This window comes from Erigeron canadensis, chromosome 7 (genome assembly GCF_010389155.1).
Source record: "Erigeron canadensis isolate Cc75 chromosome 7, C_canadensis_v1, whole genome shotgun sequence".
NCBI lineage: Eukaryota > Viridiplantae > Streptophyta > Magnoliopsida > Asterales > Asteraceae > Erigeron > Erigeron canadensis.
Genome location: NC_057767.1, coordinates 8,367,895 through 8,383,094, shown reverse-complemented (window position 1 = coordinate 8,383,094; position 15,200 = coordinate 8,367,895). Strand labels below are relative to the sequence as shown.

The 15,200-nt window shown below is 34.4% G+C and overlaps 1 protein-coding gene and 1 pseudogene across 1 annotated transcript; both read left to right on the top strand.

Moving 5' to 3' along the window:
• Window positions 1-2,224: 2,224 nt before the first annotated feature.
• On the top strand, window positions 2,225-8,716 carry LOC122608609 (annotated as a pseudogene).
• A 3,305-nt stretch (window positions 8,717-12,021) lies between these two features.
• LOC122607260 (succinate dehydrogenase subunit 5, mitochondrial-like) lies at window positions 12,022-14,901 on the top strand. The gene is made up of 4 exons (XM_043780198.1): window positions 12,022-12,299; window positions 13,227-13,534; window positions 13,620-13,805; window positions 14,640-14,901. The coding sequence occupies exons 1-4, from the start codon at window positions 12,155-12,157 to the stop codon at window positions 14,694-14,696; spliced, it is 696 nt and encodes a 231-aa protein (XP_043636133.1). The 5' UTR covers window positions 12,022-12,154; the 3' UTR covers window positions 14,697-14,901.
• The last annotated feature ends 299 nt before the right edge of the window (window positions 14,902-15,200 follow it).

Genomic DNA, 15,200 nt, shown 5'->3' with positions numbered 1-15,200 from the left:
CATTACTCTTCCCCATTTGTACAGGTATTTTTTGGCTTGGTATAGACTTACGAAAACTAAATGCTTTCAGGAGGGAAGAATGCAAAGTGGAATGTGAATGATAGATTCCTCATATATATAGACCATCATGAGGAACAAACAAATTCCATAACCCCCAACTCAATAAACTCTCATTAACCATCTATCTACTTATCACAAATCTCACGTTTACAATATATACATACATTTACATATGCATATACATTACTTAGTCTCTTTCACATTCCATCCTTTGAACTTCCTAATCATCATGAGTATAATCAATTACTATATTCCAGTAATGCACATATATCAACAAATTAAACTACATAACAAATCAAGAATTTACTACTCATGCTACATACATTTGTAAACTATGCAATTAAAGGTATAACAACAATTATGAAGACAGATTATTTAAGTTCTAGAGTTGATTCATGACTCAATTTTTATATTATATAAGGATACCTCGAAACTTTGAGAGTTTTAATCATTCTTCTTCCAAAATTAATTTAAAACACTAAACTTAATTATCAAAAGATTTTTTCGAGTAGTCCTATCGTATAATAATAATAATAACCCAAAAACTAATTTTGCAATATTTAAGAGTGGTCGTGAATGAAAGGAAGAACCAAACAAGATTTACCAAAAATTAATTTTTATAGTAAAAATTGTACACTAATAAAAAAACTAACTCTTTGTATTTAAGATAGTGGTCGGAATAGAAGTTGAGTTAACTATATGACAAGGTAGAACTATGAAATCTTATAAGAATTTTGCGCAAATGTTAGTAGGTAATTTGTGAAAGAATTTCATTTTGATATATATGATGTTTTGTGAAGACCAGGCCTGTTATTGAATAGAGAGAAAAAAAATATTTTTTTACCCAAATTAACTAAATTTGGATACATGTGATTTTATTTTCTAGATCCGCCACTGACATGGACTCACAGAATTAATTGTCACAAGTCTCAACCATCATCACCGTCATCCTTTGCCGTGTCACCGCCCCAACCACCATTGCCTCTACAAAACCAAGAAGTAATCAACACCCACAAAGTATTTAATTCTTTCTTCTTGATTTATGTCAAAAATAATAATCATATAAAAAAAACCAACTCATGAGCAATATGATCATCATCAGGAAAATGTTACCACTACTAGCAAGGTAACAATCTGGAAATTGGAAATTGGAAATGCATTATGAAAAATAAAGTGATGCTTCATGAGAAAGGTATTGATATTAAATCTGCAGTTGATAATAACAATGACAGTGAGTTACAAGTGTTCTCTATAAGGCGTAGAATCGAAGAGATCCAATGGGTTACCTTTAAAAACAACTTTAAGTGGAATAATTGGGTCCCTAAAAAGGTGAATATTCTAATTTGGAGAGCTACTTTGGACCAAATTGCGACACGAGTTGGGTTGAAGAAAAGAAATATAAACATTGGAAACGACTTTTGTGTGATTTGTAACTCTTGGTTGTGAAACCACTAAGCATGTGTTTCTTACTTGTCCTTGGACCAACCAGATATGGGACAAAGTGAGTGAAAGGTGTAACATTTCTCCTATTTTTGCTTTCTTCTTCCAAGACTTACTAGAGATTCATAAAGGGTGTGTCGGAAACAGTAAGAAAAAGAAAGTGGTTCATGCTATTATTATGATTATCATTTGGTGTATATGGTCAGCAAAGAATGAGCATGTATTTAACCACATCAAGCCATCTCCAGAATTTGTTATGGCTGAGATCAAGGTGTATTCCCAATTGTGGTTATCATTAAGATCTAAAGGGGCTAATACTGATGTTATCTATAAGTTGCATTTGCAAATTATGTGGTTTGCTTGTCTTAAGTGGAAAGTTAATATTGGTGTTTGTATTGGAGTCATCTAGCATCTTGCTAATAGACATTTTTATAATAATGTTAAAAAAAAAAAAAAGCAAGATTAGTCACTTGTTATTGTACAAACTACAAAAACACTGCTTATGGGAAAACAAAAGTCAAAACCGGTTCAACCGGCCGGCAAGTGCAAAACAGGTACAACACTAGTGACCGGACCGCTTCCAATATTGGTTCCCGGTCCGGTACTGAAAACATTGAAATTATCACTACCAACTGTAGCTTGGTCCATTTGTTGCCATTTGTATTCGATTAAATAGAATTATTAAAATCTATTGATCATTGGAGATATAAATCAAGTCAAAAGAGGTTGTTTGTTTCAAAAAAATTTCATTCTCAAATCCTACTATATACACACACATATATACAATACAATGGCTGAAATGATTGTTGGTGAACTGATCATCAAAGTCGTTTCCAAACTTGGAGATGAAGCCTTGAAGCAGATAGTTCGGGCGCAAGGAATTCAATCCGAGATCAAGAACTTGGGCAAGACATTGTCCAAGATTCAAGATCTCCTTAATGATGTTTCTGACAAACAGACTGTTGATAAAGATGTCAAAATATGGCGAAATAGTCTCCAACATTTGGCTTACGATATCGACGACTTACTTGATGGTTTGGAAACAGAGCAGAAGATGACCGAGAATTCGGGAGCCACCACCAGTAAGGTAATTGGAAAGTTCATCCCGACTTGTTGTACTAATGTCAATTTAAGTAGTAAATTGCAGCCCAAGTTAGATAGTATTACGACCAAGTTACAAGCTCTAGAAAAGGAAAAACTGAGTCTAGGTTTGATTAAGAAAGATAAAGAACCGAAAAGTATGAGTAGTAGAAAAAACGAGACCTCTTTGCTAGATTCATCTAAGATTGTAGGAAGAGAAAGGGAAAAAAAAGAATTGCTTCACAAGCTGTTGGGAGATGAGAAACCATGTAAGGAAAAGTTTAGCGTTGTGCCAATAGTTGGTATGGGCGGGGTAGGTAAGACGACTTTAGCTAGAAGTTTGTATAATGAAACACGGGTGAAGGATCATTTTAAGCTCTGTGTGTGGGTTTGTGTTTCTGATGATTTTGATGTGTTTAAGATTAGTGAAACTATCTTTAGAGCAATCACTAGTGAAAATAAGGAGTTTAAAGATTTAAATCAGCTTCAAATAGCTCTTTCGGAGAAATTTAAGGATAAACGATTTCTACTGGTGTTAGATGATGTTTGGAGTGAAGAATATGTCTATTGGGAGAACCTCGTAAAGCCGTTTGATGTGGGGGCTCCTGGCAGTAAGATAATCATGACAACCCGGAAGGAGGGATTACTCAAACAGATTAATTTTAGTCATCTAGACAAGCTGGATAGTTTGTCACATGATGATGCTATGTCTTTACTTGCTCGTCATGCACTGGATGTAGATAACTTCAGTTCACATCCGACATTGAAGGCACATGGTGACGGTATTGTGAAAAACTGTGGGCGTTTGCCTTTAGCTATAAAAGTAGTTGGAAGGCTATTGAGGGCAAAATCAGATGAAAAACATTGGCAGCAGGTGTTAAATAGCGAGGTATGGCGTTTAAAAAGTGCCAACGATATTGTTCCAGCCCTTAGGCTAAGTTACCAAGAGCTCTCAGCATGTTTGAAACAATTATTTGCATATTGCTCTTTTTTCCCCAAGGACTTTTTGTTTGACAAGAGGGAGTTGATTCTGCTGTGGGTGGCAGAAGGTTTCATTAAACAATCCACTGAAAACATGTTAACCGAAGAGTCCTTGGGCAATGAATATTTTGAAGAATTGTTATCGAGGTCATTTTTTCAGCATTCACCTAATGATGAATCGTTCTTTGTGATGCATGACCTCCTGAATGACTTGGCCACATTTGTTGCCGAAGATTTTTTTCTGAGGTTAAATGATCACATGGAGATGAAGACAGAAACTTTGGAAAAGTACCGCCATATGTCTTTTATTCGTGAGAAGTATGTTGGTCACCAGAAATTCGTGGCGTTTAAAAGTGCCAAGAGCTTGAGAACATTTATGGCGGTGTCTGTTGGGGTGAAAGAAAGTTTTGATTGCTTCTACTTATCCAATAAGATTTTGGTTGACCTACTTCCCAAGTTACCACTATTGAGGGTTCTTTGCGTAAACGGCTTTCAGATAACTGAAGTACCTGAGTGCATTGGTCGTTTGAAGCACTTAAGGTATCTTAACTTATCGCAAACCAAGATCAAAGAACTACCGGAATATGTGGGCAACCTTTATAATTTACAATCACTAATTATTTTTGGTTGTGATAAATTATGTAAGCTGCCGAAAAGTTTTTCAAAGCTTAAAAATTTACGACATCTCGACATTAGGGATACTCCCTTATTGCAGCAGCTGCCTCTAGGAATTGGTGAGTTGAGTAGCCTACAAACCCTTAGCAAGATCATCATTGAAGGAGACGATGGTTTTACAATATCCAATCTCAAAAAGTTGAAGAATCTCGAGGGGAAGATTTGCATTTTGGGGTTGGACAAAGTGCAAGATGTAAGGCATGCACGGGATGCAAGTTTGTCGACAAAAAAGCTTACTGAGGTAGAGCTGGTATGGGATGATGTATCTAATGATTTTTTAAATGAAGCACTTAAAAATGAGGTCCTTAGTGAACTGAAGCCTTCCAACGATGCTTTGAGAAAATTCAAAATTGCGTCATACTCGGGAACAAAGTTTCCAAAATGGGTTGGTCATCCCTCATTTCACAAGTTGGTCCATCTATCGATAGGTGACTGCAGAAACTGTAAGTATTTACCAGCACTTGGGAGGCTACAATCGCTAAAGGAGTTGTATATCAATGGTATGGATGCAGTTGAAGTCATAGGTATAGAGTTCCTTGGGACAGGTGGTGTTGCATTCCCTTCTCTTGAAATTTTAAGTTTCCAATCTATGTTTGGGTGGTCTGTATGGTCGACCAATAGCGGAGATTTTGATGCAGTACTTCCACACCTCCGTGAGCTTAATATATATGATTGTCCTGAATTGGTTGACATCTTCAGTGAGAATTCTAAGAATAGATGGATGTGGTAATGGTGTCTTGAGAAGTATGGTTTGTGTGGCATCATCAGTCATCAAGTTGGTGATTAATAATATTGCAGGGCTTAGTGATGAGGTGTGGAGAGGTGTTATAAAGAATCTCGGGGCAATCGAACATGTAAGGGTCAATAGTTGTGATGAAATAAGATACTTGTGGGAATCAGAGGAAGAGGCAAGTAAGGTTCTTGTGAATTTAAGGTACTTGGAAGTCAATGGCTGTTCAAAATTGGTGAGATTAGGAGAGAAAGAGGAGGATTGTAAGAAAAATCTGCTAACATCTTTGGGGTCATTGGAACTAAGTGATTGTGACAATTTGAAGGATTGTAGTTGCCCAGGTAACATTGAGACATTTGAAATTATTAAACGTAGTTCAATTACAAATGTCTCTTTCCCAACTGAAGAAAGGGGAGTGGAGAAGCTCAAGGTACTTAGAATTGAAGATTGTAAAGAACTTCTTGTAATGGGAAAGAATGAGTTGTTCGGTGGGGGAGAAAATACTAACAACACACAAATGCTTGAGTATGTAGAAATAAATGGTTGGCCAAATCTGAAATCTATGAATGGATTACTAAATTCCATTCACCTCACCTCCCTGGGAATATGGAATTGTGAAAGTATGGAGTCATTTCCTGACCTTGAGCTGGCAAATCTCACCTCATTAACACAACTTGCAATTGTTTATTGTCCAAGTATGGATGATTGTTTTCCACGTGGGATTTGGCCTCCCAATTTGTGTAAACTTTGGATAGGGGGGTTGAAGAAGCCCATATCAAAGTGGGGTCCTCAGAATTTTCCAAGCTCCCTTGTTGACCTTTCGTTATTTGATGTGGGAAGTGATGGTGTGGAGAATTGGGGTAAACAGTCTTCTCATCAACTTTTTCCTTCAGGTCTTACTTTTCTTGGCATATTGGGATTTGAGAAATTGAAAACAGTTGCTGTGGGACTCCAACACCTCACCTCCCTCAAACATCTGGAGATTTTGTATTGCCCAAAGTTAAAAGATCTGCCAAAGAAGCTTTTACCTTCACTCTTGAGTTTACGAATCATTGGATGCCCAACACTGAAAGAAAAGACAAATAGAAGAGAAAGAGACTCTTTCAACTACTGGCCCAAAATTTCACATATCCCCTGCATCGAGATAGATGATGAACTACAAAGAAATGACAAGTAAAGGTATGTTGTTTTTCAACTTCTTTTGTATTGTTGTTCAGTTATAATCTATATGTTTTGAAATATATGATTGGAGACTTGATGCCTTAAAGTTTAATTATATTATTGGCAACCTTAATTAGGCCTTTCACTAGTTAACTAGGATGTGAACGAAGGGGTGATGATACAGAAGACTTTAAACCAGAACAATGGCTCAATGACAATGGTTTCTTTCAGCCAGAGTGGCCTTTCAAATTTGCAGCCTTTCAGGTTAGTATACTACATACCATAGCATTATAATTTGATCCAGATTATAAATATTCATGGTCAATAATGAGCAACCAATACCTGAACTCAAAATATAAGAAAATACGTTAGTTGGCTGCATTCTCGGTGGGTAAATGATTCAGTTTTTGTTACCATGTTCAACGAATTCTGTGTATGCAACTTTTATCCCAAACTCAAAAGTAAGGCAAATTTACATTGTAGTCCGAAAACCATAACCAAATCCATATATCAAACTGAATTCAGGCTTAAGTCAAATCAGATTAGTTTGCATCCCCTGATCTTTTCAGTTCATAAATATCTTATACTTAAAGCTTGAAAAGAAGGGAAGCAAACATTTAGTAACTTTAAATCTTTAATGAAGAAATGCATTGGCTTTGACAAATACACTAAATGAAAATGACCTATAATTCATCTGATGGTAGTTGTCACATATGGTACAAGATTTGCTTGCCGCTTGTTCTTATGGATGCAGCAGCATGCGCCACCAGCAAAACCACTACCGTTCTGGTGGTGTTATGTCTCTTGCAGATAGGTGAACCCCATTTCTTCTGTTCCGTATGAGCTTTGATCTCTCTCAACCAAATCCTCTCTTGAGAAGCATTAATTGAAGACCCAAATCGCTACAAAGCATTGTCAAAAAATACTTCTAATCAAATTACATATTGTAAAGATGACCTTTAGGTAAAAAAAAAATTATTTTTTGTGTATCAAGTCAAATGAACAATACTTGTTTTTTCTGTTTACTCCAAATTCCATCAATAAAATATCAATTAAGAACTGATTATATCCTAAAACAGTGATCCGGTTAATTGGAAAATCACTTTAGGGGAATCGGAGTAGGGCTGGTAAAGAACCGAAAACGTTCAGCACGTAGTTCGTATAAATTCATCTATCTAATAAGTGGCGAACATGAATAAGATTTCATGTTCATTTTAAGTAAACAAACAGACAAATATGTAGATCTCGTTCATTCGTTTATGTTAGGTAAGTTGTTGGTTAAGGTTCATTTGTGTTTTTGTCTATTTAATAGAACGATAATACTTAAATGAATGAACACACACGTCATATATATTTTAAACATCATATGTTCGTGTATGTTTGTCTGTGTTCTTTTACGATCCTATGAATCTGAAAGAGCTTAATTTTCATTAGAAATTTTGGTTGTTTATTGTTTGTTTTTTTCCTTTTGGTCAGTTAAACCTAAATGAAAAAACTTGAACAAAAAAATATGTTCATGGTGTTGGTGCTCCTTCATTCCTCTGGTTAAACAAACGAAAATGAACTAACTCGTTCATGTTTGTTTGGTTCGTTTATAGCCTTGTATAGGAGCTTGTGAACACTTGAGCATACTTTGTTTTAAACTTTTCAGTTATTTCCTTTTACCAGATTAGACTGATCTTAGCTGTTTGCTTGATTAGATATAAAATACAACTCAAATTGACCCACTTTCACGAATCTATCAAGAACCCTAATTTTTCTAATACTTTTTATTAAAAAGTTTAGACTTGGCCTCATTGAAAATTTGAAATAGTGATTATCATTTTACATAACACATAACTGCCATACTTTGAAGCAGAAATTCTCAAATCATGTCATTGGTCTGGCCCGAAATAAGCCCGACCTGATGAAACCCCGGCCTTTAGTCCCCATATCGGTTCAAAGACTGGTTCAAAGTCTGACCCAGAATCCGTTCAGGTTTTGCCCGGCCCGGTCCTTAGCCGGTCTTTAGTCTGGCCTGGTTTTAGGATACATTAGATAACGGTCAATGACAACTCACTTGCAAGTTGGTATTGGCTTTTACTGGTGAGTTTCCAGTCCGATGATATATACATGGTAATGTTGCTATTAAAGTGTTTGTTGTGTATATACAAATATATTGCATGATCGATAAAGTGTGCCAATAGGGAGGCTGTGTATCTTTTAAGTGAGTATTTTCTTTACAGTTAGTTGCTTGAATCATAATAGGGTAAGCTGGATCCTGTTGTTGGAAGGCAACCACAAACTGAAAGAGTTACTCAACTTCTTGGACGATGTACTCAAAACAATCCCTGCCTCCTTGGAGAACCTGGTCTTGGAAAGACTGTCCCTTTGGAAAACCAACTCACCGACCAAAGACAACGCATCGTAAAAAAAAGTTTGAACACAAGAATTGCAGCAACAGAATTGGTCAACTGCGAAATACATGAAACAGAAGGAAAAAAACATATGGACACCACCATCATATGCACTTCAGACCACTTCTTCGTTAACAAAAGCCTCATAGCCAGCATCAAAAATCAGTCAAGAGGACACTATTCTGGAAAACAGGTAACCCTATAAAGCAAAATCAAACCATTATTTATTTATTTATTTATTTAATATATTTAGTAACTATATGAAACTAATAATGTGAATATGAACCATTTCAAACAAAGAAACAGAAAACAATTGCCAAAGCGGCGCGAGAAGAACAAAGGCAACCCCAGTATCACCTACATTGCAGCCTACAACCCTATTCTCTTATGGCGACTCTACCAGCTTTTATGTACAAAAAATAGGTAGCATATAACAAAAAAGAACGACCAGAATGCTTTTCAGACGCAAAGATAAGATGGGCTGACCTTTTTGTAAACGTTTATCTCATAACTTTTTGAATACCCCTTGTGCATCTGGAGGATCTTATTATGTAAATATGTATCAAACGATCTTGTTAAATATGTATCAAAATTTAGGTAATCTACAGATGAACTAAGGTAGTAACCACGAATCAATGTATATGCACATCGACCATGTTGTTCAGTACAGTTATCGCATGCCTTGTATCAAATTTTTGCGACTGCGGAAACGTGCAGCATCTGCTTCTCTTTTATTCTGTGGCTGTTACTGCTGTTTTTCAGTCTAGGCTACAGGCTCGGTTGTTTGGCTTGTTGCCTTCGATACAAGTTTATATGTTACTAGGTCTTTTACCCGCACGATGTGCGGTTATTTAAAAATGTTGTTTTAGATATGAATATTTATAATAACTTTTAACAACTATACATTATTTAGGCATGTACATATAAATCTATATTATCATTAAATGGAAATTTTTACATTTATTGAAATAGATAAATTCAAAATATAACTCTTATTATTTATGAAAATCTTTGCATTTATATAAAAGCATACGATATCAAATATTCATATTAACTATCACATATTATACTTCATGCAATACTAATGAACATAAAATGAAGTTAAAATGTAAATATAATGTAAAATCATAACGATCTTTTATTTTTTGCAAAGTGATATGTGACTTATTAGAATTTCAGCACACTCTTTCAATGAAAATAGTTTCATAAAACTTACTTCATCAAATAATAAAATTCATAAAAGTTGAAAAGCTTTAATTAGATATAGTTAGAAACTAAATTCAAATTATAATTAGATTACAAGGAACAAACCTATGATTCAAATTACGTTGAATTCACCTAGTAATTGATAATAGTTTTTATAAAACGTAAAATCACCACCACGAAAAGAATAAAAAACTATATTACAATGTGATATATAATATTGGTTATATTAGATAGTAAAATTAAGAAATAAATAATTTGAAAACCAAATATTTTCCAATTTTAAAAATAGATTTTAAATTCATACGGTTTCTATTATTATATAGAATGTGATTTTTTACTTTTATTTTTGTAAGATTTTGTTTATATATAGATTTTATTTTTATTTAATTTAATAGTTTTAGATAATATAATTTTGTAGATGTATATATTGTAAAAAAATATAGAGATGCCTCATAGGATAAAGACCTATGTGACAATTTTTAAAAATAGCTTTAAATTGTAGAAGGCTTTAAAATGCTAGGATAACTATTGTTTTAATATTTATATAGATGTGCGTACTAATTGACTACTTGTCATGCTATTGTTATATGGAAGTGTATACCGATTTCAATAAATAAGTATCGGTTTTCAAAATCAAACGATTTTAGGTTTTTTTTTATGACAAATAATTTTAGTTTGTTACATAAAATATCAAGAAGAAGAAGTAACTTGTTCAGTGTCGCCTTCCGTGGGTCTTCATCCCCAATACCTCGATAGTGTATGGGGGAGGTTAAGATGTAGGCAGACCTTACCTCTACCTAAGTAGAGAGACTGCTTCCATTTCTACCTAAATGATAGAAAATGCCCTCCAACCTTTGCATGGGATGAGGATCGAACCTATGAGGTCAAAGTGTTTACCACTGATCCAACCATGCATCACATGGGTTTAACGTTTTGTTTTTCTTTTGAATGGCTAGTTTGGATCACTAACAGACCCCTAGAGTATTATCGTACCAAATAACTTAAAAAAAAACCCTTGTGAGATTCGAACCCAAGACCTTATGGTACCACTCAACCTTATCCCACCAAATGCCACTGGATTTATGAACAAGGACATCGCACGAGTTTTACCCAGTTTATACATATATATATAGATATATAGATGTAGATGCAAAATTGTACCCATGCAAGCGGAGGTTAACTTTTTTTATTTATTTATAATTTTTAGTGTCAATTAAAGTTAAAACTAAGATCCATGTAATTCAGTTACTCAGGCTTAAAATGGTTATAGATGATGGTCAGCTTTGTCGACCGTTGACTTTTGATTTCTTTTAAAATGTGTGAATTACTCCTGAATATAGGAGGTCTAATATAGATTGTTTTAACTGGGTCTGCGATATAAACCAGGCCCACCATAGGTGGAAATTAATACCTATTACTACCTATAAATATGTCAAAGGTAGGATTCAAACTTGAGACCTCCTATAAGGAAACAAATCTCCATGCAACTAGACCATTTGATGATGGTTTATTATGTGCTTATTTAACACTAGCATAGTGCCTATATAATATAACGATAAAAATAATTTCTTATATCTTTTTGGATTATATACCATGGTTTTTACTTTTTACAACATATGATTATTAGAATTGGGATCCTTAAAGTTACATTTAACTAAACTAGTAAAGTTGAAGATCTTGATCATCAGTTTAAAATCAAGGTTAAAGGTTCAAATATGATTTTTGAATTTTGACCCTTAATTTTAACCTTATAGTCAAGTTGCCTCTAACTTTACTTGACAAAAGTAATTTTATAAGATCCTCATCTAATTAATTCACTGTGAATAACAAAAAAAGGAAAAAAAATTGGTCGGTTATTTTCCTTTTTAGTATTTCATCAATTAATAATGCACAATTATTGATGAAAAGTAAAACTGAAAATAATCTTGGTTAACATTATGAAGAGTAAAATCACACGTATGTACCACCATATATAATCGTAAAGTAGGGTAGAAAAAAATTATGTGACTATTGGTATTTAATTTTCACCTATGATGAGTCTGGGTGAATATCCATCGTTGGGTAATAAAGTTTTATTATCGAAGAGTTTGAATTGGATATCTAATCTGCAAGAGAATTTTTAACACACACCGTTTAAGACAATATACGATAAATCTTTATTAGATCTACCGTCATTCGCAATATATTTTAACGATATATGTTAGATCTACCGTTATTCGTGATTATTTTACACTTTTATTGAAAAGAAAAAGAAAAAGCACAATAAAAAAACTAAATTTGATCTTTCTGAAAATCAAGGTTAACATCTCAGTCCCTATCGTTTGTAACAAAAAAAAAAAAAAGGAAAAGAATTTTTGTTTGATAAAATAAAAATAAATTTAAAAAATTGTTTCATTTAAACATTTTTGTGCTTCAAACATATACAATGGAGAAATTGATGATGATGAGATCTCTCTGCCGTTCGATCTCACGCCGATCTTTAACTTTCGTCGCTCCGGCCACCAGCGTAACCACTAACCACCACCTCCTCCGCCGTGGATTCCATCATTCTCCGTCTTCACTTATTTCCAGTAACATATATATTTGTTTCTATCGTTTTATTATGTATGTGTGTGCATATGTATCTAATTAATGATGTTTGTTAGGGTTTCGTCAATCAGTTTATATAATTGTGAATTTTTAGATGAATATATATATATATACATACATCTAAAAAAGTAGTGAAAAGGATGATAATTGGCTCAAGAAATGTAGTAATTTCGGAGATATGGACTACATATATTTAGATTTTGACGTCACGATTGAGCGTTAGGATAAAGCTGAGAAGTGTATTTTGAACTCTAAAGCTTCTAGTAATTAGTCATGTCATGACTCATTGCGTATAAAAAGTTGCATTGAGTAAATACGAAGCTAACTGGTTAACATTATAAGATTATAGGGATTAAAGGCTAGTTGAAGAAATTCACAAAAATGTAGGGAGAGAAAATTTGAAAATCATGGAGGTGATGTGTGATGGTAGCCTAGCTTCTATAGAAAAAGTTTGTATGCTAGTGGCCTAACACCTTGATTAGTATAATAGTATGTGACTTGGTCTACTAAGGGGCCTTTGACCTAGCGGAATTCGAAGTGAACTATAAACCAAGAGGTTGTGGATTCTAGTCCCATTGAGGACGGATTAATCATATGGATGTAACAGTATTGGGACCTAAAACCCATGGAAGACAGCATTGGGAGTTACTTTTATGTGGGTCGATATTTTCCTTAGTATATGACTCAGTTTTTACCTACTTCATTACAAATGAAGAATATATATACATCTATAATACAGATGTTATCAGTATGTCGAATTCTAATAAATTTTATATTACATTGTCACTCATTAGGAATTTGCCTTATGCCCTTATGTATAATGACTTTAATATTGATTTATATAACATTTTCTTTTCTATTATGGTTATGGCGTGGAAAGGTAAACTGATAACATTTTCTTTATATAGACACTCGTTCTCCTTTTATGGGAATTGGAAGTACACGTTGTTTCAGCGATGGCTTGACACACTTGCCGGAAATAAAAGATGGTGATATCAAGCTTGCCTTCAAGGAGCTAATGGCTGTAAACTGGGGTGAATTACCAGACGCCGTGGTAAATAAAACTAAGCGAGCATTGTCTAAAAGCACCGAAGACAAGGCTAGCCAGGAGGCATTAGCCAACGTTTTACGTGCTGCAGAGGCAGTTGAAGAGTTCAGCGGGTTCCTTGTGACTTTGAAAATGGAAATTGATGATAGTGTTGGGTTGAGTGGCGAGGTGCATTAACTCTTCCTTTTTAATGATGGGATTATATGCATATTTTGACAACTTTTTTTGTTTAACTGGTTAAACGATCTTGCAGGATGTAAAACCTTTAACAGATGATGTTGCTAATGCGTTAAGTGTAGCATTTGGACGCTACTATGCATATTTGGACTCTTTTGGACCAGATGAGGGTTATTTAAAGAAGAAAGTTGAGAATGAGCTAGGAATGAAATTGATACACCTGAAAATGAGATGCAGTGGTCTTGGTGGTGATTGGGGAAAGGTATGTCCTCTCTCTTTCTAACGCAACACATGCCTGGTTGTTGAAATTTGTGTGCTCTGTATCTATTAGGCCATTCCTAAAGGAAAGGTGGTGATCACTTAAGGGTGGGGGCGGTGAAGGGTTGGGGAGGGGAGCTGGTGGGTGGGGGTGTTATGGAGGGGAAGGTGATGGCCATCATGTCTCAAAGAGGAGGTGATGTGATGAGAAGGTGGTTTTGACGTGGCAATACCTTTTGGGTGTGATGGGTTGGGAATGGTCTTATGTGATGGATCTTCTTGCCTTAGTTTAAGATATTAATCCTTGCAGAGAATCCATAATTTGTATAAACGTGGCATTAATGCCTTTTTTTGCTCCACTTTTTTACTTCCTTTGTGAAGTACTGAAGTTGAGGGAGTTTCATTTCAGAGAATTGAATAATAGAGGTGGCGGTTTTGACCCATTTATTTAACGATGGATAGATCTGGAATATGATGTATCACTACTGGAGTAGTGGTTATGGGTTGAATGAGTTGAAAATTGCCCAAAATGTATTTAAATACTTGCACCCTCCAAATCATTTTTTTTTTTTGTATAAAATTACATTATTATCATTGTTATGACATTGTTTTTGTTGTCATATTTAACACATCAACGATTTATAAGAAATTATCGTAATGGACCAAAAGCTATTTGTAGTTATAGCAAACTGGAACTGACCCATTTTAATCTGCCTTACCATTTTGAACTTCTATTGTTTGTGTAGTAAAATTTCCAAAGTAGTTTCTGGTTCTCATATTTAGGTTAATCAAATCATTTGGAAATAACTGTGTAAAATATGCTCTCCTCAAATCGCAGGTGACTGTTCTGGGAACATCTGGAATTTCTGGTTCATACATCGAGCACAGAGCTTAATCATTGACTTAATAAGAGATGCATCATGGCCTCTATCTTGTTTGTTGTCTTCAGAAACTCTGTTCATATAGGCTGCTTTCTTTTCCTGCCAATCAACGTTTGCATTTGTTTCTATCGACATTGGTTTGGTTGGATTTTGTTCTCTGCTCTTCAATCGAATAATAGCAGAAAAACCATAATGATAGAATTAGTGTTTTGCTTTGAACTTGTAGTGTAGTCATGTCACATAGAATAAAAAGGATAGTCTTGCTTTCAAATTTTAAATGAACAAATGTCATCGAAACTAGATAGAGATGTTAAAATCTTAAAAGTTAAAACTGTTTATATACTTTTATGCCTACAAGACTGTTTATATACTTTTATGAATAAATCCTTCGACAAACATTTGAATTATCGTTTTGTGAATAGAAACTATTTGACTGAATGTGTTTTGAACTTAGCTGTCTTTCTGTAGCCGTATAATAGACATATGGTTACAGTTATTGGAACAAAGATTGATTCTCA

Bases quoted from the DNA above. Each gene is read 5' to 3' on its own strand.
- LOC122607260 (XM_043780198.1), top strand. From the start codon at position 12,155: ATGGAGAAATTGATGATGATGAGATCTCTCTGCCGTTCGATCTCACGC. The intron at 12,300-13,226 runs GTAACATATATA...TTCTTTATATAG, and splicing joins TCCGTCTTCACTTATTTCCA to ACACTCGTTCTCCTTTTATG. The intron at 13,535-13,619 runs GTGCATTAACTC...ACGATCTTGCAG, and splicing joins GTGTTGGGTTGAGTGGCGAG to GATGTAAAACCTTTAACAGA.